The sequence below is a fragment of the Lissotriton vulgaris genome, chromosome 5, assembly GCF_964263255.1.
Source record: "Lissotriton vulgaris chromosome 5, aLisVul1.2, whole genome shotgun sequence".
Classification (NCBI taxonomy): Eukaryota; Metazoa; Chordata; class Amphibia; order Caudata; family Salamandridae; genus Lissotriton; species Lissotriton vulgaris.
The window spans coordinates 821,059,215-821,084,291 of record NC_141693.1 but is presented as its reverse complement, the minus strand read 5'-3'; the positions used below and the strand labels follow the sequence as shown (position 1 = coordinate 821,084,291).

The 25,077-nt window shown below is 43.9% G+C and overlaps 1 protein-coding gene across 3 annotated transcripts in view; it reads right to left on the bottom strand.

Moving 5' to 3' along the window:
• The window catches only part of LOC147711647 (WASH complex subunit 2-like), a 735,247-nt gene that overhangs the window by 225,946 nt on the left and 484,224 nt on the right, over positions 1-25,077 (bottom strand). For 2 of the 3 annotated variants that reach the window (XM_086922303.1, XM_086922304.1), the window contains exons 26-27: positions 12,855-12,932; positions 9,417-9,626 (exon numbers count right to left, since the gene is read on the bottom strand). In XM_086922303.1, coding sequence (XP_086778429.1) covers positions 9,417-9,626; positions 12,855-12,932 — 288 coding nt within the window. The remainder of the gene's footprint in view (positions 1-9,416; positions 9,627-12,854; positions 12,933-25,077) is intronic. The other variant, XM_086922305.1, reaches the window with a different exon arrangement.

Sequence of the window (25,077 nt, the reverse complement as noted above, 5' to 3'; positions counted from 1 at the left end):
AGACTCCACCCTGCCCATAGACCTCTTTCAGACAACTTCCCTTTCAGTGAAGAAGATCAAAGGCTATGCCAAAATCATTGCCATCATCTTCAGGCCAACTAAATATTTTGTTGCCATTAAGGCTGACAAGTCTACACCCAGAATAGGTGGGTAAGAGAGGCCCTCAAGCCCAGTTCATTTTCGAACCTCTCTTGCACTTGTAATCTACAAACCCCATGGAATAAACTATTCTGATCTTTGACTATTTAAGAAGATCATGCTATAAACAGAAGATGTTCTTTTGGCCATGCCCCATCCCAACACATCAGTACATGTCTTATTACATTTCAGCATTCTCATCATTCTAAGACTATACCATTAGCTGGGGAAAAGAGGTTCTGCATAGTATTCTGTCTTTCTCAGACTATAGGATTATGTGGGGGAACAGATGTTTTTCGTATGATTTGCTTAGACCTTCCATAAAACGTTTTCTTGGGGGCCACAAATGTTCTTGGATCACTAACAAACTTTGGTATCTATAAACATGGGAATATGCTTCCTTTTTAGGTCTAGCCTAGCTATCGCTTAAGCGATGCTTTGCGAGATATTTAGTAAGGGGCTTTTGAAAATGCTCCCAAAGGCTGCAGGTGTATCGGGTACAGTGCATGTGCACCGTGCGCGTGCACCATTTGTCAGCCTGCGTGATCACTTTTGCGGCCGCTTTGATGTTCTCAGTGAGCCGCGCGGCCACTGAGAACATCAAACCTGCCGCAAAAGTGATCGCACACACCCTGTACTGCTTCCTTCCCAAGTGTTGCTTTCAAAATGCAGTATGCGGACGTCTAACCCGATGTTCCGATGGCCAGGCGACTTTTTCAAGTCCTGCTACAGAGAATTCTCCCTCTTACCTTTGGCGCCTGAGCCATCATTGTAGAGTCCTTAATTGTTTTATTTTATTGGTTTTAATGATTATTTAGCATGCCAAACATTTTTACTGCTCGGCTCGAGCACAGACTTTTGGCTCGGCTATCCCATATAATGTATTGGCTTGCCCACCTCTACCTCGCAATGCCTGAACTGTACTTGGAAACACAATATATGCAGCTTCTGAAAGTGCACAAACAGTAAATATTTCCCCACACTTCTTTCGCTATGCACAGGCGCACTCTGTCTGAAGCTCTTGCGCTCCATTACCATAGACAGAAACGGTTTCCTTAGAGCACAGTCCGTGCAGAAATGCTCTCTAATACCAAGCAATGCATAAACACTCCCTCTGCAGCTCGTGCACCGTGTGTGCACAAAAATGCTCTCTCTGCACCTACCTCACTGTACATAGAAGTATTCGATCTGTAGCTTCTTGCACTCTATGCACAGACTATAAATCCCAGAATGCACAGATTTCTAGCTGCCGACTGCCCCCTACAACCACTGACGTGTTGCTTTGTCAGAGCCGGTCACCCCTCGGGACCTGACCCACCACCTGCAGCATGTTTCAGACAATCCTAGCCCATGTTTGTAGCATGTGTCACTCACTCCTGGCTCACCAAAGGCATGTCACAAGGGGCTCTAAGATTTGAGCGACGTCTGGGTTCTGCTGTGCATTAGGGGGCCACCCGCTTTTGCATATGTTTTTTTTTACAGCGCTGTGCTTATCACAAGTGCTACTGCCTACTTGTTGTTTTTAACCCAACACTTTTCACTTCCATATGAGGCTAGACAACAGCGACTGTGCACACGCCTGGTGCTCCAGTAAAATGTGACCCCATAACAATGTAATCAGGCTGATATGTCTTTCAGCTGCACTCACACCTGTCTCATGTATAGCCCATATTCCATGCCTCAAAATCATGTCCATTAACTCTGTTTGGAATGGAGCTTACTACAAACAAATACTCAAACCCCCACAGTGCCTCACACCACACATAACAGGTCCTACTTTGATACTTTGCACTACCTTTTTTTAAAATGTAACACTACTTACTCAGCTATTAATATTACGATAAAAACGTTTAAAACTGCATGGAGTGCTCCAAAACAAAATGAAATTTTGCTTATACAACTCTAATTCTATACAACACTCTTTTTCAACAGTGTATTAGAATCAATGTCCTTATAATATTACCTATTCCCTATACATATTTCCCTCTAAGTCACAGACGTTAAAATATAATACCATTTTATGCAAAACGTCTTTAAAACATCTGTGCGCCATCTGTTTGACATTTGCTTAGAGTTACACTTGCAGACAGGACATATACATGCCCTGAAGCAAATTGTTTCACTGGCTCGTACGCAGGCTTTTCATGCTTATCTATCTCACCATCTCTTAAACAACAGGAATTAGCAGATAAAAGCTAACCATTCTGGACTAACTTTCAGCCACATGCTGTGACTATTTACACTTTCCTATCAACTTGTAAGTCGACCTTTCCTCTCTGGGAATTGTACCCCGAGGTTGCTTCCATTAGCACTGTTGGACATACAGGCACAGAAGAGGAACATTCCTACATCCATGCGCCAATAGCTCATTGAGTATATTTAATTTATTTACATTTTATGCTTTAAAACTGGTTTTGAAATACTAAAGCTGAACTTTAAAAAAAGTTTTTTTAAAAAAGCTTACCACAAATACGCAAACACTCACAGGGCCTCACACCACACCTAGTTTTCTTAGCCCCTGCTTGATGGATCACCCCAAGGAAGAAGCTGATAAACTATTTTGAGAAAGTTTTGTCAAACGGTGCTAAACATATTAGCAAATCAAAACATCAATTTCCTTTTTGAAACATGCCCCTAACTAAACCTAGTCAGTGGCGGCCTCCACTGTGTAATTAATATAATGTATTATTGTCCTATATTGCTATCTTGGAGTTCTCATGCTATTTACAAACCACTTGGAATGTGGGTTATGATATTCCCAGAGCCTCCCAATGTGCGTGTGTGTGTAAGTAAAACTCATTGGTTCATGCCTTCAAAACATTTGCTGTCTGTCTGTACTGACAAATGCCACACAACGTCAAGGATAAAAAATTAGATGAAATATATTTAAAAATAATCAAATTCATATTTACTTATTACTAATTCACATTTACTTTCAGGACTATAGTGCAGCTTTAAGGTTTGAAACTTATAAAGCAAGAGCGAGTGGGTTTTTTGTGTAATGCAACACTGAAAACTGAATTACCTTAAGGCCACTGAACGCTACAACTCCTGAGGCGGAAGCAAAGAGCTCTGTTGGTCATCCAACCTTTTTAAAACTTGTTTGTGAATTCTTAAAACTGCACTCACCCCAACACTTGCACGTTACTCTATCCGGCCTGAATCAGACGATTAGGTGCTGATCAGGGGACGCTGACAACATTGTGACTGCAGCCGATAGCTGCCATCTTAGAGGTAGTGGAGTGGGCAGCGGGCTAGTTGTTGTGCGCTCAGTGTAGGCATAAAAGACGCCCTGAACTGCGAGCGCGCTAGAATTGCCACTGAACGCTACAACTCCGGAAGCGGAAGCCGGGAGCTCTCTGCTTGTCATCCAACCTTTTTGAAACTTGTTTGTGAATTTTTAAAACTGCACTCACCCCAATACTTGCGCGTTACTCTATCCGGCCTGAATCAGACGATTAGGTGCTGATCAGGGGACGCTGACAACACTGTGACTGCCGCCGATAGCCACCATCTTAGAGGTAGCGGAGTGGGCAGCGGGCTAGTTGTTTGTGCTCTCAGTGTAGGCATAAAATGGACGCCCCTAAAGAAACACGCAGCGGACGCGCGTAGCGGGTGCACCGGTCTGCGTCGGGCCCGGGCCCAGGACCGCTGGTTCTATGACTAAGGAAACAACAAAAAATCAGACAACCAAGAGAGGGTATCATCAATATGATGCCAATTACCTGAAAGCCGCTAATACATCTTACAGGCATAACTGCTCTATAGCCCCCGTCAACATGGATTTTTCTACCTGCGAACACTGTGGCTTCCATGCCACTCCTAACCATGATACACATAAACTGCACAGGGGGAAGAAATCTCCTCCAAGTAGGAAAATCTATACTATGACAAGTATAAACTGCCGCTCTCTTCCAAAACACAAAGCCAACGTCTTTGATCTACTGTTTAATGAGCAACCTGATGCTGTTTTCCTCACGGAAACCTGGCTTTACGAGAGCTTCGGCCCAGATATCGCAGCAGCTTTACCCTCTAACTATGCGATAGCAAGAGTGGATCGAATAAAAAGAAAAGGAGGTGGAATTGCAGCAATCCATAAAAAAAGCTATAACTGTAATCTAGAACAACTACCCATACCAGCATGTGAAGCTGCATCTTTTAAGCTTACTCTCTCCCATAATTTTACTTACTCAGGAGTTTTAGTATATCGACCCCCTGACCATCTTGCCAACTGGATTTCCACGTTTATGGAAGCTCTTTCGCCTCTAGCCATTAACACAGTTAACTTTACAGTATTAGGAGATATGAACCTCCACCTGGAAGACTCTACCTGTACTAATAGTGCCAGACTCATTTCAGACATGGCCGCCCTAAATTTGGAGCTATTAAAATATGGCTCGACCCATACTGACGGACATCTCTTAGATCCTGTCTTTTCGAATTTAAATACAATCACTTGTGCTCCTGCGCTTCCCTCTAGCTGGTCTGATCACTATCAGATTAATTTCATGCTTACCTGTTTACCAGGAAAGGAAATTTTAAAAGGAAGGAGGATGCGCAGAAAATGCGCAGAAAAACTGGAAAAAGTTAGATATCAATAAGTTCAATGAATATCTTGTCGCTCACAAACCTCACTTAGAGCATAAAACTGATCCTTTCGCTGCAACAGTTCAAAGCTGGCTCTCTGAAGCCATCAACACCTGCCTCCCCACTATAAAACATAAAAGAAACATACACCGGCCACCTGCACCATGGTAAAACGAATCTTTAAAAGAAATGAAATCTAATTGTAAGACCCTGGAAAGAAAGTGGAGAAGAGAATACGCTCAACCCGCCAAGCTAGCCTATAAAAAGGCTCTGAGCAACTATCACAAACAATGCAAACTTGCTCATGCGTTGTTTGTAAATACAACTATCACTAAGCCTTCTAACTGTGCAAAAACTTTGTTTAATACAGTAAAGGAACTCGCAGGCGCAAGTACCTCGGCCACTCCGCCAATACGGACTGTAACTAAGTGTGAAGAATTGGCAACTTTCTTCATAAATAAAGTGGAAGGAATATATCAAGAGATTATCTCAAGGAAAATATACATGATATCACGACATGCTCTAGTACACCTATGGCAATGTCATCGCACCCCCTCACCAGGAAAACTGACAGTCAGTATGAGGCCGATTGCTTCCTAACGAACTGGCCCCTTCTAACAACTGAAAATGTGGTCTCAATACGGAAATCCATTAAGTCAGGATCACCGAAGGATCTGCTGCCAGTAACTATTCTTAAACAATTAAATCACTCAGTGCTAGCAGTCACAGCCCATCTTCCAAATACATCTATGGAAGAGGGATTGATCCCTCCCACATGGAAACATGCCATGATTCACCCATTACCGAAAAAAACCTAATGCTGATCCGGCAGAAACCAAAAACTACCGCCCCATATCTCTGCTTCCCATTCTATCAAAAATTTTAGAGAAACACATACATGCACACATGACACAATAGGTTACATCACATCACCTACTCCACTCATCACAGTCAGGACTCAGAGCGGGTTTCTCTACCGAAACCACTCTCTTGGGAGTCACGGAAGGAATCCGCCATCTTCTAGATAGAGGAGAAACTGTGGCGCTTATTCTGTTGGACTTAAGCTCTGCATTCGATACCATATCACACACGGTACTCATTAACACACTGAGCAAGATAGGTATAAACAGTGCTGCTCTTAAATGGATTCAGGCCTTCCTATCTGACAGAACGTTTCAAGTCTTCTCGCAGAACGCCTGCTCGAAAACATACTCCTTTGCACATGGCATTCTGCAGGGATCGATCCTAAGTCCACTATTATTCAATCTCTACGTAAAACCCTTAGCAGAACTTGCTGAAAAATCTGTGTTATCCATATACTCCTATGCTGACGACTCACAAATCCTGTTCTCCCTATCAGCACATAACTCCAACTCAAATGATACTTCTACACTCAAAACAGGACTAACTAATATCGAAGCCTGGATGCAAACCAACCTCCTAAAATTAAATGGAGAGAAAACGGAGGTACTGATATTGGGGAGAGAGAAAGACCTTTGGAGCGCACAACATTGGCCAGATAATATGGGTAATCTCCCCACTCCCTCATTACAAGTTCGGAACTTAGGCGTTATTCTCGATGAGACTCGGAGCATGATTACACAATCAATAAAAGTCGCTGCCACTTGTTTCTCCATCATCAAATGGTTAAGGAAAATATGTTGGATGTTACCGGAAAAAAACAGGAAAACTGTTGTCAATGCCTTGGTCACCTCTCGGCTTGACTCTGGAAATATCCTGTATGCGGGCTCGAACTAAACTATAACCCACAGACTCCAGATGGCCCAAAACGCTGCAGTTAGGATCCTATGTAAAGTACCAAAAATGTGAACATATCTCATCACATCGACGTAAATTACATTGGTTGAACATCGAAAATCATGTGAAATTCAAAACACTTGCATTTATGCACAAGATCAAAATTGGAATGGCCCCGAACTACCTCTGTGCTCTGGCCAGACCCTATATCCCATCCAGAAATCTCAGATCAACCTCCCATGGAAACTTTACGGTTCCCAAATACAACCTAGCAAGAATGGGAGGAAAATCCTTCACTTACTTGGGACCGTCCTATTGGAATTCCCTTCCTGTGAGGATTAAAACTGAGGCAAGTTACCCCAAATTCCGCAAGATGCTTAAAACTTGGCTATTTCACAAATAACTCTTTTCCCGGCATTGCTGTTGATAGCTTTTCAGCTGCGCTGTGAAACCCTGTGTGGGTAGCTGTCGCGCAACAGACATTCAAATAATAATAATTGTGGCGGCTCTACTAATGGAAATATAGAAATAGAATCCAATAGTTATTTAAGGGGTAAGCTTGTGGCTTTTTTTCAAATAGAAATGAATGAAGTTCGTTAGAAATTGATTTATTTTCCAGCAGTCATGGCGTGCTACACCCAAGAGACAGGTCGTGAGCTTGAAGACATGTAATTAGACCAGATGTGCAGAAAGGTAATTACATCTGGGCTGAAGGCTTTTATTTGTATCTGTCACAAACTTTACGGCTCAGGAACAAACAGATTTATCAAGAGGCATGGCACTGCCACGGTAACTTGAGCCCTCTCCTCCAGCACTTTGAAGCTGGTTTTGAGCCATGTATGAGCACATTGGGTGGCAGGTATCGAATACACAATGGTTATTACTTATAGGCATTGGCTTAGCAAGGTCAGGTGGTACCCGTGCGGAGCATTTCTTGTCACCCCCGGCTTGACAGAATGTCAAAAATCAAATTTTTGCCATTTTGTCACCCCCATTATTGATGACACCCGGGGCAGCCCACACTTACCGCACCCCCCTTCCTAGCCACTGCTTAAACGTTTTAACTGTGTAATATTTTTCACTCTTTCACCTTCCTGTGAGGAGAAGCCAGGTGAATAATTAGGAGCCTCTGAAACACACACAGAATTATAGTTATATATGCTCTTACATTTGTGGGTTAAGGATTAATTGTTGGAGTACATCGATTGGCTGCTGGGGGAGAAACTGCTTTGGCATTGCCTTGAGCAAAACAGTACTCACTCTGGCCCTGGACTGCATATACCATGTGTGCTTGTTAGCCCCCCAATCCTCCTAATTATGAGCGAAAAAAGAGAAAGGCTTTCTTTGCAGCATAAGTGAACCACACTTGCCAGGTTTGCAAAGTCCATGCATGGAGTAGAAGTTCCGGTCCAGTTTTTAGGTCTCGCCTAGGCAGTGCTTGCGCTGTCTCTGCGAGACATGCTGTATTCAAGATATAGGCTTTAAAAGCTCCGCCCTTTTTCAAGGTCTGTGCCTGTTACATGTGTTGTTGCTCAGAGCTTGTGAGCACTATTTCTTTCTTTAATGAAGAGGACTCACAACCCGTGCTCGTGGTTTACAGAGCTCTGTTGTGAACAGGGCTGTAAGTCTTGCTCTTATCTTGCCACATTTGCTGTGCATTCAAAGACCGAGGACTATTTTGGCTGTAGCTGCCTCGTCCTACCTCCTGCATTTGAAACGCACAGCCTGGCGTCATGGTCCCTGCCGTCCTATGGCTACTGCCGCCTCCGTCTCAGAGCTCAACAAGCATTTGCAATGCAATGGGTCTCACATCTGCGAGAGTTTGAGCTATTGGCATTGTAAATGACAATGCCTTTTGTTTATGTGTTTTGAAAACCTGCAAGTTGTCCGTAAACAAGCACTTTATACTTATAGTTGTTGCTTACTAGAAGCAAGGCTGGCAGTAACTGCGCCTCTTTTACTGCCGGCCTTGCTTATCGTGAGCAAGGACTATAAGTACAAAGTGTGTGCGCAGCCCTTGCAGGTTTTCAAAACAAAAAAATAAAAGGCATTGCTATATACAATGCCAATAGCTCAAACTCTCGCAAATGCGAGACCTATTGCATAGCAAATGCTTGTTATAAGTAGTTACATAAATATAGAAAACAATTCAATATGAAATTATTTTAAACTCTATGTTTATTTATTTACAACTCACATGTAAATGTCTGACCATGTAAATGTTACTGCATGTATGCACACATGGGGGTTTGTGTGTGCATATCTAGTAAGATTTGAGAACTTATACAGAAAATATAATAAGTATAATGTGTATATGTGTGTCTGTATGTACACATATCCCAATATAGTTAGATCTGTGGGGTTTTCTCTATACACATATATATTTTTTTATTGTTTGAAACCTCTTCCTGTCCCTTCACTCTCTGGCTCATCCCAAATCCTTCTGACAACTATGGACCCGTAAGAGAATGGAGACTGTAACCTCCTTCCTCAAATGTATTTTGGGCCCGATGGGAGCAATGTACCTCTCTGTTATAATTTTGTTCCAGGTAACACAACATTTCTGTGAGTGCACATCCCTGAAATGGCGTGTCTGCATTTTTGCACACCTTAATATCTGACACTGTTGAATTGTTTAAGTGAAATAGCGACAGAGGTTCCAATACACTGGCATATATGACACATGGGTAAAGAAAATATGTCAAAGGTGAAGGCAGGACCTACAGTATTATGAGACCTAACTTTAAGTCATGTTGACAGTATCTCTGGCTCTCTTCCCTGATATTGCAGATTTTCAGTTCTGGGTGTCCTTAAAATTTATTGCACAAGACAGAAAAATTCACAGAAAGAAGTATAAATCAGAAATAGGGTTAAAATAACTATTTAAGAAGTTTCTTTTCTAGTATACGCAAACACAGGAATTCTCACATTACCTTATTAGCACTGTGTAAAGTGGATATTTTTGCAGGTTGGTCAAAGCTAGATGAAACATCTTCATTGTTACTTTTAGCATATGACGTAGAAATGCTTGGTGCTTCATTATGACGAGATGAGGTGCTTAAACCAGGGAGACTTGCTGAAGTTCCTGGGACTTTGAAAACTGCACCTGGCAGCATAGTTGCAGGGTTAATTGACAAATTTGCCTGTGAAAGCAACAACAATGATATTTTTTTAGATTATATGACCCTTTTCCTTAAGAAGACAGAAGAACATAGGGAGTATTTGCAAGCAGCTGTGCAGGAATAAATAGAAAAGCAAGAGTATAGAAAAAATGCTTTCAATAAAGAACATGCTACAGAACCGATTTTTGCCAGATGACTCAAGACAAAATCTATTTTACATTATGAAGGAGAACTAGAGTACACCACTTTGTGAAAAGCCTCAAGAATGAGCCTTTTGGAAGTTAGTAACGCTATTAAGAGCCAAGCTGTGCAGATAAAAACAAGAACTTTGAAGCTATGTTACTACAATTAAAGGTACAAATCAGAAAGAAATACAGAAATTGCAAATATTTTCTTGGAGATATGCTTTTGGTCACTCAATGAGCAAAAACAGAAATTTGAAAATTGATAGTTCAAAGCAACTTGTCAGATATCAACAAGAAAGATCACTGGCTATTAAATTAAATCCAGAGTCGTATAATACTCCTACCAAGAAGGGAACGTAGTAATTGGGGAAAAGTACAATTTATTTGAATTAAAAGTTATGTTATTCATACAAATTTTTCTTACAGCGAGTCTTTTCATTTGAAATCATTAAGTAAACTAAAATGAATTCAAACATATGCAATATGCTAAATTAGTATGTTTTTATAAGGCACACTTTCACCTCTTAAAGATCTCATCGTTCTTTAGACAACAACGAGAAGAAGCTGCAGTTGTAAGTAAGACCCCCCTGAAATGAAATCACATTCTTACAAACGTTCAAGTGTTTGGCTTCATGCCTCAGTGCTTCTTGAACCACATTTAGCTCATTAGACTTTAAAAGTTCTACATCCCAAGCTTTTTTACCCAGAAATATGAACTCTTTCACATTAGTTTTGGGTATAGTCAAAGATTCAGTCAAAGCAATTCTTCAAGCGGGCGCTAGAATTGGAGCTTGACATAAAACTATCCAGCTTTCATAGCCATTCACCTGTATCAACTGATAAAACCAAAGGATAACTAACCACACAAGATTGCCTTGACTATCTAAAGGGAAATATCTCCTCTTAGAAACTCTGAAAGCAATGAGAATGTAAACATGGAAACAGGCTTTTTTTCCACCCATGGACTTGGAAAAGCCTCCCTGAAAAGATAACATTGATTCATACTTTTCTTCCATTCCGTAAATACTTGAAGACTCATAAGTTCTCATCTCTTGTATCACTATGACTCTCCTCTTATGTTCTACTGCCTTTCTCTTCGCTGTTGGCTGTTCTACCCCCTTTTTGATTATTTCAAACAGTGAAGAATATTTTGGGGAGTAGCTAACTTTTTGTCTCTTATGTTCTTCACTTTGAATCATTTTATGCGAATAATGTAAAAATATTTAACTCAAGGGGGCTTGGCAGTCTATGTACTTGTGTTTGTGCTTTTCTTCATGGCATATACTGTTGGGTTACACAAGTTAAATTTTACAAAGTCAATATGGCCTTGGTAAACCTCTGCAGTGTTCTTTTGACTAGCGGTACATCTATGAGATTGTAGAGAATCTGTATTTACTCTTTTATAACATTTTTGGAAGCATTTCAAATATGACTGATGTGAAGTTCTTGAAAAGTTCTGTCTTTTAAGAGATCCATTTTGCTGCTCACTAAAATTAATCTAAGAATTCAACTAGTGTGATGGTTAGTTAGTGTACCCCAACACTTTTTTCTAGTAATTAGTTGGCTTCAGAGTCATTGCATCAGTGACCTCCACAAAGATCTACAGCAGGTGCTTTTTAACACATTGGTACTAGCCTCCTGTTTCACCAAGTACATCAATAAGTATGCACAGTAATTCACGTTCTAATAGGCATGTAAGATACAGATTAAAACAGACTTGTCAAAACATATGAAATCTACAGTTTAACACTGTATTGAGTATTGGGTTTAAAGAAAACTAATTAGCTTTCAATGATTTTGGAGAAGGGGTTTTACATTTTCATAATGAATTAAAATGTGTAGAGGTGAGAAAAATAGCTTTCCCTTTGATGTGTCCTTACAGCAACCCACTGAGAAAGCATGTAAAAACTGCAGCTTTTACTGGTCAGAACTGTACCATTTACAACATACCGCTAGCTCAGCAACCTAATATAAAAAAGATATGAGTCTCCTTATAATCCTTATGGCTAACAGGTCTCTTGACGGCCTATAAATCACAGCATCATGATTCAGTCCTACCCAGAAAGACCTGGAAACAAGTACACTATAAGAATCAAGAAACAACTAGGGTAACTTACTATCAAGTTGGTGTATGGGAGGGCTGGATTAAAACATAAATTTAACACTAGACCCACGCTGGCTGTCAGGATTTGGCGGAAAAAAGAAGCAAGATGCATGAATTAAAGCATATGTACCAAAGTTTTTCAGACGGTATTTATGTTTTATGGGGATTCTATGCCTCTTTTTCCACATAGGGGAGATAGTTCAGTCTCCTGAACAGCAGACGGTTAGACTAGAACTGACCGGAAATTACATCCTATAAAAAGAGTGTTAATGTAATTATTAATAGAATATTCCTACTTCTGTGAGATATACAGTAATTAAAAATGTTTGGCACACTGCAGGAATTCCTCACAGATGAATTGCATGGATGGAAGGAGTCAATTAGGCAACCACCTATTTCTGTTGTCAGACCTAGCAGGGCCAGGTTGGTTCCAAGTAATACAAAGCAGATTCATGCTCTAGCAGAATCTCCCTTTGATAATTATCTCTTATAGATCAGGAGGTCAAGAAATTAGGCATTCGAAGCATCACAACAACCATGTGTGTACTGAACATAGGATTTGTGTTGAAGCTGGGACAGGGTAAGAATTGGAGAAAAATACCAGACAAAATAAGGTTAAGGAGATAAATGTAAGACGAGTATCTGAGCTGAAGATTTGTGTGGGGGATTTCAGTTTTTACCAATGGCCTAGGATTTTATATGTATAATATTTATCCTGTAAATTTCCACATTAGCTGCTTTTCAATTGATAAGGACAGTCTTTCAAATAAAAGAACCATATAAGAAAAAATTAAAAATAACTGAATATTAGGATTAATTGGCAAGCGTTAACTTGATAGAAGTTTCAGTTTTAAATAAAATCTAAAAAATCCCACAAATAATAGGTCAGAAAAAGCACAAACATGTAATAAGATGAAAAATGCAAGAGAAGGAAGAAAAGCGGTACAATAAAATAATTACTTGTAATTTTCCAATCCGAGAAGCAGGCTCCTTTGTTTTATTTGGGACTGGAACTGTAGAATTTTCTTCAAAATTATCCTGGGTTAAAACAGATAAGCTGGATACATTAACTGGGTGCATTATGTAAAAAAAAAAAAATCAAATAACGTTCATTTGTATTTATTCCTTCAGCTGGCTGACTGAGTTGTTTTAAATTGGTAAATGTTACTTACCAGTGATGTAGTGCTCGTTATGGAGGCTAAATTCCCAAATTCAATATTCTGCTTGCTCTCTAAGGCTTGATTTTGTCCAAAGCACATCAACAACAAATCCTACACTACGATTTACCTTTGCTTGTTTGTGCCATTCCTTCACACTTCAATTGCATTGTATGTGCTTCATGAACATTACCCCAGACCTTTATTGGCTGTATAGTGAAGAAAGGTTGAAGAAGGACACATACCTTGATCATTTCTTCTTGATCAATGCCATTCACTAGTTCCCAAAAATATATTTTATGAATCTATTATGATTCTGAAGGATGCAAAAATCTCTATTTGTTATCTATGTATTGTTATTTGACTAGCCATCTAAGTCTCCAATCATTTCTTTACCACCATAACATATTCCACACATATTGGCAGTTAAACTGGAGCTCTATTCTGTTCCTGTTTCCATAAACAACTGTTATATATTGTGTAACATCACTATTAACATATTCGGTGTAGCAAAGAAAGATACCAAGGGCATTACCTAAAACTATCATTAAGATGAAAGCCAAATAGTAAGGCCTATGTAATGCTAACAGAGGATTTTATTGTAAACCTGTTTGTGTGTGATGGTAAAAAGAATTGGCTCTTTCATGATAATTTCTTCCTGTATGCAGGCAACCTAATATGAAGGGAGTCAAACTGGGAAAATAATTGGTAATGGTCCTCCATAGCTTGGATCTTTGCTAACTGAAAGGGTATTAATGTTAGGCCATCCTGCACGCAAGACTGAGCCCCAACCTGCCCTAACGTGTCCATATGTCCATGTGAGAAGGTGCCATCTTTCTTGCCTTGGTATGCCCCCACTTTTTTCTGAATTGCTGATGTGCTTTGACTGAGTGTGCCCTGGGCTCCTGCCAACCAGGTACCCAAGGCCTGTGTTCCTTAACTAAAAACTGTGTTGAAACAAAACCCAATTGGCATCTCTGGCCACCTATCAGCCCCTAGTAAATGGTACCCTAGGTACCCAGGGCATAGTGATCAGTGAAGACCCTCTAGGGCTGTAGCACTTATTGTGCCACGCTTAGGGGCCCTGTACCTGGGTACCCACACACTGCCTTTGGCAGAGTGAGTGCCTAGGTACAGGACTAAACAAAGAGTCGACATGGCACACATCCCTGTATGCCATGCCAACAAACCCACTGCCCTGGCATGCATCAGTCACCCCTCTAGCTGGGTGCCCTATGCCAGTGGCATGGGCCCAGGTGCATGAGCCCTGTGCCCCTACAGTACCCAGGGCCATTTCTGGGCACTGTAAGTGCAGTGATGCCATTAATGGTATATGGTGCCGAGCCTGCAGCCTTTGTTCCTTTTTTACCTTTCCCATTGGATAACATTGAGCGCTCGACGGCTCAAAAGCACCCTGCACCCAGCCGCCCGAGCGCTGGTGGCTGTGACCACGGTGTCCTACCCTACTTCCCCCCTTGCCCTGAGCAAGTGAACAGGAGCCCAGCTCCCACAGCTATGTGGCCTGCTAGCCAGCAGCTACCAACCGAAGGCCCCCCTTCCCTCATTGGATATCATTGGGCTCCTTTGCACCCGGCCACCTCTGTGCCGCTGGGAGTGAATTAACTGTACTTATCTGACCCTGGGGGACCCCTGGGTCTATGCCCAGAACCTTAACTTCACCAACAAAGTGCTCACCTGTAAACCAGTAATATACTTACCTGCCATTGGATAACATTGACTCATTGTGACTCAAAAATTTTCGAAGTGTGAAGTTTTGAAATATTCACATAAAATCAGCCAAAGTCCGAATTCCGAAGTACTCACCTGTGATCAGGGGAGAAGCCAGTACTGTACCTTTCAGCCCAGTACTGAACCGCAAAAGTAACCCCTAGCGGTGTTAGTAGTAATCTGCATTTTCTCCATAGGAACCCATTTTCTGCTTTTCTATGAAATTTCTTGTCTACTTTTGAAAACTTGAAATGTACTTTAAAAATCACACGAAATACTGAAACCCAATTACCTACCTGTTTTGAGTTAAGACCCCAGTGCTGGCCCTAAGAGACCAGTACTGCATTACAAAAGTAACGCTATCGTACTTTACCTGCAACCTGAATTTTCTCCCTTTGAATAACATTGTCAGATTTCCATTGAAAAGTTTCTAAGTGTGAACTTTTAAAACTACTTTATATTCATGAAAGTTCACTACAGTAACTAAAGCGTTTTTGCTAATCTGGTTTCAGCTTAGACCCCAGAACTGAATCTAAGATCTAGTCCTGGGACTACTAAAGTAATCTAAATAGTATTCAACTGTACTTACATGTGGAAAACCCATTGAGCTCAATGCTATAGTGTGTTTCAGGATTGTGTTGCTTACTGTCAATACTGTATTAATTGTGTGCACACACTGTATTGCTCCTTTGCAAAGTTATTACATGAGAGATCTCATAACATGAAAAGTATATTTTTATAACTGTTGGTTCTAAAAATAAAATACCTATATCTGTAGATATAAAAACAATTGGCCTGGAGTTCAGTCCTTGAGTGTGTGAAACCTTTTGCTGACTGAGTGTGTACAACAAATGCTTTACTCTGTCCTCTGGTACTGCCTTATTGCTCGACCAAGCTACCACTTTAAAGAGTAAGGTCAGTCCTGACTTTAACCTCCGTTATACCTCTGGAGTTGGTTGGCTCTATAAACACTGTACTTCATTCTAGTCCAGTATATATGGAGCCACTTTCTCACATTGGTGGATCAGCGGACGGATACAAACTTGTGTTTGTTGGACTACTTGGTTACCATCTGATCACACGACAGAACTCATAAATTGCCTTTAGAATTCTGAAATTGGTCTTTTCCAAAAATACTAAAAGTCTGGTAGGGCCTTGCTTCAGTCCCATTAGAATTTTTGAAAAATAAAAGTCACTGCAAGCTAGGGTAGAGGGTTAGAACTGTCAGGTTAGAATGTCTCAAAAGAACCCAGCTGTTAGTGAAGATAATGTAAACCTGGTGGAGGAACTCGACCTCACACCTTACTTGCACTTGGACTTCAAGGAATTGAGGGCACTATGCAAAGTTAAAAAAATAGCTGTAGGTCTGCATCCAACCTAACAAGGGCTCCAGGAGCTCCTGGCTGAATATGCAAAAGACAACCTCTGAGCAGGTGAGGGTGAGTGAGGGTGAGTGAGGGTGAGTGAGGGTGAGGGTGAGTGAGAGTGAGGGTGAGTGAGGGTGAGTGAGGGTGAGTGAGGGTGAGTGAGGGTGAGTGAGGGTGAGTGAGGGTGAGTGAGGGTGAGTGAGGGTGAGTGAGGGTGAGTGAGGGTGAGTGAGGGTGAGTGAGGGTGAGTGAGGGTGAGTGAGAGTGAGTGAGAGTGAGGGTGAGTGAGGGTGAGGGTGAGTGAGGGTGAGTGAGGGTGAGTGAGGGTGAGTGAGGGTGAGTGAGAGGGAGGGTGAGTGAGAGTGAGGGTGAGTGAGAGTGAGGGTGAGTGAGGGTGAGTGAGGGTGAGTGAGGGTGAGGGTGAGGGTGAGTGAGGGTGAGGGTGAGTGAGGGTGAGTGAGGGTGAGGGTGAGGGTGAGTGAGGGTGAGGGTGAGTGAGGGTGAGGGTGAGTGAGGGTGAGTGAGGGTGAGTGAGGGTGAGGGTGGGTGAGGGGTTGATGTTGAGGGGTTGAGGGTGAGTGAGGGTGAGGGTGGGGGGTTGAGGGTGAGTGAGGATGAGTGAGAGTGAGGGTGAGTGAGGGGTTGAGGGTGAGGGGGTGAGTGAGGGTGAGTGAGGGTGAGTGAGGGTGAGTGAGGGTGAGTGAGGGTGAGTGAGTGAGGGTGAGTGAGGGTGAGTGAGGGTGAGTGAGTGAGGGTGAGTGAGGGTGAGTGAGTGAGGGTGAGTGAGTGAGGGTGAGTGAGGGTGAGTGAGGGTGAGTGAGGGTGAGTGAGGGTGAGTGAGGGTGAGTGAGGGTGAGTGAGGGTGAGTGAGAGTGAGGGGTTGAGGGTGAGTGAGGGTGGGTGAGGGTGAGTGAGGGTGAGTGAGGGTGAGGGGTTGAGGGTGAGTGAGGGTGAGTGAGGGTGAGGGTGAGGGGTTGAGGGTGAGGGGTTGAGGGTGAGGGGTTGAGGGTGAGTGAGGGTGAGTGAGGGTGAGTGAGGGTGAGGGGTTGAGGGTGAGTGAGGGTGAGGGGTTGAGGGTGAGTGAGTGTGAGGGTGAGTGAGGGTGAGGGAGTGAGGGTGAGTGAGGGGTTGAGGGTGAGTGAGGGTGAGGGGTTGAGGGTGAGGGGTTGAGGGTGAGTGAGGGTGAGGGTGAGTGAGGGTGAGGGTGAGTGAGGGTGAGGGTGAGTGAGGGTGAGTGAGGGTGAGGGTGAGTGAGGGTGAGTGAGGGTGGGTGAGGGTGAGGGTGAGTGAGGGTGGGTGAGGGTGAGGGTGAGTGAGGGTGAGTGAGGGTGAGGGGTTGAGGGTGAGTGAGGGTGAGTGAGGGTGAGTGAGGGTGAGTGAGGGTTCAAATCGGTATTTGGGGGGTAGCTTTGAAATCAGTAGTCTTCGATCTGAACCGGGTGTGTTGGAATGTAAGGTGTCTGGCAGTGGATTAATGAGTCATGACCTGTATTTAAGACCATCCGCCTCGATATCAGGCGAGACGAGATTTACTCGTACAACCGTGGGCTTCTGAGCAGAGCTTCGGGCATAGACACTTTGTTTTTAAAATAAATTAAACACTGCTCTTAGTCCCAAGTCAGACACTCTATCACTGACGCTTTGGGAGCTTACGGGATTATTGCCCCAGCTACCATGTCAGGGAGGGAACGAGAGAAGCACCGGGAAGCCAGCAGCTCCCAGTGCAGGATATGGGCTGCCACGGTATACAAAAAGAGAATGATAGTAGGAGACTTGTAAAGTGCAAAAGGCATATACGCGCACAGACAATTATATAAAATCGGTCCACCAATGGTGCCAAAGTAGGAGATTGCGAGGGCGTTAAAGTTTGTGGTCATGAAGAGAGCACTTCCTCCTCCCCACGGGGTCTGTAGAAAAGAGCAGAGGAGGGAGAGAGGCTTGAATGGAGCGAGGGGAACCTGCATAGATAATGAGCCCCATTCACAAAAATGCACGGAGAGGGGGAGGGGAGATGCTCGCAGCCTCTGCTGAGAAGGAGCTGAGTGCAATTAGCTGCATCCATCACAGAGAAGAGGAGGGGGCTTGGGGGATGGGAGGGGGAAATGGGATGTGCCAATTTGCCAGCACATACAAAAACATCCGCTTGCTGCCAAAGGCAAGAGACACTTTTCCAGACAGGGGGAGGGGAGACAAGCATGGGGGAGGGGAGTTATGACTTATAAAACAAACCCCACTTTAAAAATGTATAATACGCCATTGTGAGCGAGCGGAGATAAATACATGCCAGGTGGTGGGTGCCCAAGTGTCACTAAAGCTAGGGAAATGTGTGTGGGGCTGGTCCGACGTGGCGCTCTGAGTGACGGACCAGGAAGTTACATAGCGCCTTCGATTAGATCTGGCAGCTGTTTAATTGGACAACAACAAAAAATCAAATTGGATTGTAAAGAAATCGCTAAACCCTTTCATGTTATTTTTGCACACCGCAAAGTGAAAGAAACGGGGCACGAGAAATTGTTCACGTAAGTCCTTTATTGGTGGGGAGGGGGCACATTTTATGCGGTGGCTCATATGGTGGCTTTAAGTTTAGTTGTGCTTGAATGTTACGGTAGGTGTATTGGGCACGCAGCTAACATCAGACACACAATTAAGGGGCATTTTAGCAAGGGAAAGGTGTCTTAGTAAATAACGAATTGCGTTTTTAAAGCATAGAGTAAAAAAATGCCTCTCCGTACTTACGTTGTTGACATGAAATTGCACGTCTCGGCCGGAGCAGGGGGCGGAGCAGGGAGAGCGGGCTTTGGAATGTAATTGACACGGCCGGCCGGTCGTGAAACTGAAAGCATGGCCGGCCGGCCGTGAAAGCCTTTGATGCGGCAGGGGAAATGCAAGACGGCGGGGAGGGGGCGGAGCGGGTAAACAAAGACGGACGTGCACGCGCTTTTAAGCTCAATGCGCATGCGCATTGAGCTTAAAAGTCACGGGCACTGCAAGGAATCGCCACAATTCCTTGCAGTGTGGATAAAGAGTAGATAAGTCCCAATACTCTCGCCTTGCTCGATGCGCATGCGCATCGACAGGCGAGACCTAAAGAAAGAAAAGAGATGGGCTTAGCCCTCATCACTGGTGGCAGCAATACCAATAGCAAGGAAAGGGAGCAATCTTATGATCCTAAAATCCCCAAAGGGATTGCCCCTAAATTTGATGGTGTTGATATCACCAAGTGGTTCACAGCCTTTGAGAGGGCTTGTGATATCAGAAACCTCTCTGGGGGGCACTTCTCTGGGAACTGTCCTCTGGTAACTGCAGAGACAGGTTTCTGACCCTCTCTGGGCCAGATGCAGGGTCCTATGACCTCATGAAGAAAACTCTGATTGAGGGATTTGGACTCACTGCAGAGGAGTATAGAATTAGGTTCAGGGGGGCTCACAAAACCAAGACCCAATCCTGGATAGATTTTGTAGACTACTCAGTAAACACACTGGATGGTTGGTTAACTGGACACAATGTGCATGATTTTACTGGACTTTATAATTTGTTTATGGTGGAACACATTTTGAGTAATTGCACAAATGAAAAGTTGCATCAGCATTTGGTAGACCTAGGTCTAATTTCTCCCCAATAATTGGGAAAGAAGGCAGACCACTGGGTCAAGGCTAGGGTGACAAGGACAGCCACTGTGCCCAGAGAAAATTTGGGAATACACTCAAGCTAGTCTGGTCTCCTTGGGGGAAATGGAGGTTGCCAATGTAGCTGGTTGGCCATCCAACTGTAACAAGTATCTGCAATACCCCTCCATTAATGGAACTAAAGTAGACGCTCTGAGGGATACAGGTGCCAGCATCACTATGGTAAGGGAAAAGATGGTTTCCCCAGAGCAATACCTGTTTGGGAAAACTTACCCAGTCACCAATGCTGACAGCATTACCACCCAACGCCCTCTGGCTATGGTGACATTAGGATGGGGGGAGGTTACTGACCTGAAACTGCGAGTGGTCTCTCCACAATTGTCAGCTGACTGTCTGCTTGGAAATGACCTGGAAACCTAATCCTGGGCTGCGGTTGAGCAAGTAACCCATGCAGCCATGTTGGGTATCCCTAGACTGGTGTGTGTCCAAACCAGAGCACATAGCAAAAAGAAGGGTGAACAAGTGAGGTTGGAGCCTGAAAGTATGGCCCAACCAACCAAGAGAAAAAGCAAGGAGACTGGGGAACCAGCTTCTACACATCCAGCTTCTCAGGACCCCTCTCCTCAGGGAGAGGACTTGGAAACCCTAGAGGGAACTGAGCCTATGGAGCTTGAGCCTTTCCAGGCTGGACTCCTGGGCCCAGGGGACCCACTAGGGAAGAGCTGTGCCAGGGTCGAGACTGCCCCACTCTTGAAAGCCTGAGGCAGCAAGGAGCTGCAGAAGCAAAGGGAGTTGTCAGTGGTACCCACAGAGCTTATTGGGAAGAAGGATTACTATATGCTGAGGCAAGAAACCCCAATCCCGGAGCTACCAGGAGAGTGGTAGTGCCACAGAAGTACAGGGAGTTCCTCCTAACCTTAGCTCATGACATCCCCCTAGCTGGACACTTGGGGCAAACCAAAACTTGGGAAAGGCTGGTTAGCCACTTTTACTGGCCCCAGATGACCCAACAATTGAAGGAGTTTGTGAGCTTCTGTGTTACCTGTCTGGCCAGTGGCAAGACAGGTGGCAAGACCAAGGCCCCCCTGATACCACTGCCAGTGGTGGGGGTGCCCTTTGAAAGGGTAGGTGTAGACATTGTGGGTCCACTTGAGCCTCCCACAGCCTCAGGGAACACATTCATTCTAGTAGAAGTGGATCATGCTTCTAGGTACCCTGCAGCAATTCCCCTTAGGGTTACTACAGCTCCTGCAGTAGCCAAGGCCCTCCTAGGTGTCTTCACCAGGGTAGGGTTTCCTAAGGAGGTGGTTTCAGACAGAGGTACCAACTTCATGTCTGCTTACCTGAAACACATGTGGAAGGAGTGTCGGGTGCAGTACAAGTTCACTACCCCATACCACCCACAAACCAATGGTCTTGTAGAAAGGTTCAACAAGACATTGAAAGGTATGATCATGGGGCTCCCTGAAAAACTCAAAAGGCGATGGGATGTCCTGTTGCCATGCCTGCTTTTCGCTTATAGGGAAGTGCCACAGAAGGGAGTGGGGTTTACACCCTTTGAACTTCTGTTTGGTCATCCTGTAAGGGGACCACTTTGTCTTGTAAAGGAGGGTTGGGAGAGGCCTCTCCAAGACAAGACATTGTGGACTATGTGCTTGGCCTAAGGTTCAGAATGGCTGAGTACATGGATAACGCATCCCAAAATCTTGAGGCCAGCCAGGAGCTGCAGAAGCACTGGTATGACCAAAAAGCTGCCATGGTTGAATTTCAACCTGGGCAACAGGTGTGGGTTTTGGAGCCAGTGGCACCAACGGCACTCCAAGACAGATGGAGTGGCCCTTACCCTATCCTGGAGAAAAAGAGTGAGGTCACGTACTTCGAGGACCTGGGGAACAGCAGGACACCCAAAAGGGTTATCCATGTGAACCACCTCAAACTCTACAATGACAGGGTTGACCTCACCATGCTGATGGTGACTGATGAGGAACAGGAAGCAGAGAGTGAACCTCTCCCTGATCTCCTCTCTTCCAGCCCAAAAGATGGGTCAGTGGATGGAGTAGTCTTTTCAGACACCCTCGCTCCCCAACAGCAGGCTGACTGCAAGCAAGTCTTGCAGCAGTTTGCTAGCATCTTTTCCTTGAACCCTGGTCTGACCAGCTGGTGTACCCATGATGTGGACACTGGTGACAGTAACCCTGTCAAAAGCAAAATCTATCGACAATCAGACCAAGTCAAGGAAAGCATCAGAGCTGAAGTCAGCAAGATGCTGGAGCTAGGGGTGATTGAACCTTCTGAGAGCCCCAGAGCTAGCCCAGTGGTTCTAGTCCCCAAACCTCATCCACAGGGTGGAAAGAGAGAGAGATGAGGTTCTGTGTGGACTATAGAGGGCTCAACTCTGTCACCAAGACAGATGCTCACCCCATTCCAAGAGCAGATGAGTTGATAGACAAACTAGGGGCAGCCACATTCCTAAGCACATTTGACTTAACTGCAGAGAACTGGCAAATTGGCATGGCCCCAGGAGCCAAAGAGAAAACAGCATTCTCCACCCCGGATGGGCACTATCAGTTTACTGTGATGCCTTTTGGGTTAAAGAATGCCCCTGCCACCTTCCAGAGGTTGGTGAACCAAGTCCTGAATGGGTTGGAATCCTTCAATCAGTCTATCTTGATGATATTACTGTCTTTAGCTCCACCTGGCAACATCACCTGATCCACCTTGGGAAGATTCTACAAGCCCTGCAATCTGCAGGACTGACTATCAAAGTATCCAAATGCCAGATAGGGCTGGGCACTGTGGTGTACTTGTGCCACCTTGTTGGTGGAGGCCAGGTCCAACCCTTCCGGTCCAAGACCCAGAGAATCCTGGACTGGGCAGCTCACACCACCCAGACCCAAGTCAGGGCATTCCTTGGCTTGACTGGGTACTACAGAAATACTGTTAATATCTGCCGCTCCATCATGATGAATTGTAATGTCTCTCATCTTCATTATAAAACACCTCTTTGGGGTAATCCAGGATTTCCTTCAATCTTTCAGGAGTCAATATGCAGAATATATTTAGAATCTGGTATTAGACTACTGGGAGACCTATATGATCATCAAGGATTTATGACATTTGAAAAACTAAAGCAATGCTCTAACTTATCAGAACTGGCTAGGTTTCAATACTATCAAATTAAGGATTATTTAGTGAAGAAATTAGAACTTAATCTGGTAATAGATTCGGACTTTTGGAATTATATTTACAGAGAATCAGACCAAGCTCTGATTAGTATAGGATATAAACTATTCTCGGACTTCAATACTAGCGATATTATAAAATTAACCGAGAAATGGAATAGAAGGTTAACCGCAAATGTACCACCCGATTTAATTACCTTATCTTTTAAGAGCTTAGATATGTCAGCTCACTCTTCTAGCCTTAAATTGCAAATGTTTAAAACTATATGCCAACTGTATCACACCCCAGAGAGAATTCTCAAATGGGCAAGGAACAATAACTTTAGCGAACGTACGAAATGCCCTAAATGCGATCTAAGCGGGGCTGATATCGCTCACATGTTTCTATTTTTCCCTATGCTTAAAGATTATTGGAATGGTATACTTAAGGTGGTCTCGGATAGACTTAATCAACCAATCTCTTTTTCTTCAACTGATGTACTGATTGGTACATGTGTGGGTCAAAATGCATTTAATGATTTGTTGAACATTTTAATTTCGTGTGCAAGACTTATTATTGCTAGAGCTTGGATCCAGAAAAATACGCCAACTGTTATGGAATGGTGGAGTTTTGTTAAAGAAATTTATGCTATGGAGACCACTCTTGCCAACTCAAAGGGCCTTCGGGCTAAACAAAAAACTGACAAAATCTGGGGAACATTTATGTCTTAACTACTGGCATCTTTTCTTTCTTTTTCTTCTTTCTCTTTTCTTTTTACATGACCGTATTTTCGCTTGTGATTAATGTAATGTTTAAATGTGATTTTTGTATATTTATGACTTGTTTTTCTTTGTGTACTTTTGATGCAAATAAAAAAATACTTAAAAAAAAAAAAAAGAAAGTTTGTAAAGGGATTTGGGTCTATTGTGACTCCCCTCACAGAACTCACATCCAATAAAATGCCCAAGAAAGTGAACTGGACTGTTAGCTGCCAAAAGGCTTTTGACACCCTGAAAGAAGCAATGTGCTCAGCACCCATTCTAAAGCACCAGACTACTCCAAGTAGTTCATAATGCAGACTGATGCCTCAGAGCTGGGGATAGGAGCGGTCCTCTCTCAGATCAATGAGGAAAGCCAAGACCAACCTGTTGCTTTTATAAGAAGGAGGCTACTCCCCAGAGAACAGCGTTGGAGTGCCATTGAGAGGGAGGCCTTTGCTGTGGTTTGGTCCCTGAAGAAGTTGATGCCCTACCTGTTTGGGACTCACTTCCTGGTTCAAACTGACCACAGACCTCTCAGATGGCTAATGCAGATGAAAGGGGAAAATCCAAAACTACTGAGATGGTCCATCTCCCTACAGGGTATGGACTTTGAAGTGGAACACTGACCAGGGACTGCCCATGCCAATGCATATGGACTTTTCAGGTTCTTCCACTTAGACAATGAAGACTCCTTAGGGCAAGATTAGTCTCATCACCTTTCGTTTGGAAGGGGAGGGGGGGGGGGGGGTTATGCGAGAAAGTGCCATCTTTGTTGCCTTGGTATGCCCCCACGTTTTTCTGAATTGTTGATGTGCTTTGACTGAGTGTGCCTTGGGCTCCTGCCAACCAGGTACCCAGGGCCGGTGTTCCCTCCCTAAAAACTGTGTTGAAACAAAACCCAATTGGCATCTCTGGCCCCCTATCAGCCCCTAGTAAATGGTACCCTAGGTACCCAGGGCATGGTGACCAGAGAAGACTCATAAGGGCTGCAGCACTTATTGTGCCACCCTTAGGAGCCCTGTACCTGGGTACCCACACACTTCCTTTGGCAGGGTAAGTGCCTAGGTACAGAACTAAACAAAGAGTCAACATGGCACACATCCCTGTATGCCATGCCCACAAACCCACTGCCCTGGCATACATCAGTCACCCCTCTAGCTGGGTGCCCTATGCCAGTGGTGTGGGCCCAGGTGCATGAGCCCTGTGCCCCTACAGTCCCCAGGGCCATTCCTGGGGACTGTAAGTGCAGTGATGCCGTTAAGAGTATATGGTGCTGGGAGGTTGTCATTACGAACTCCACAGTACCATAATGGCTACACTGAAGACTGACAAGTTTGGTACCAAACTTCTCAGCACATTAAACCCGCACTGATGCTAGTGTG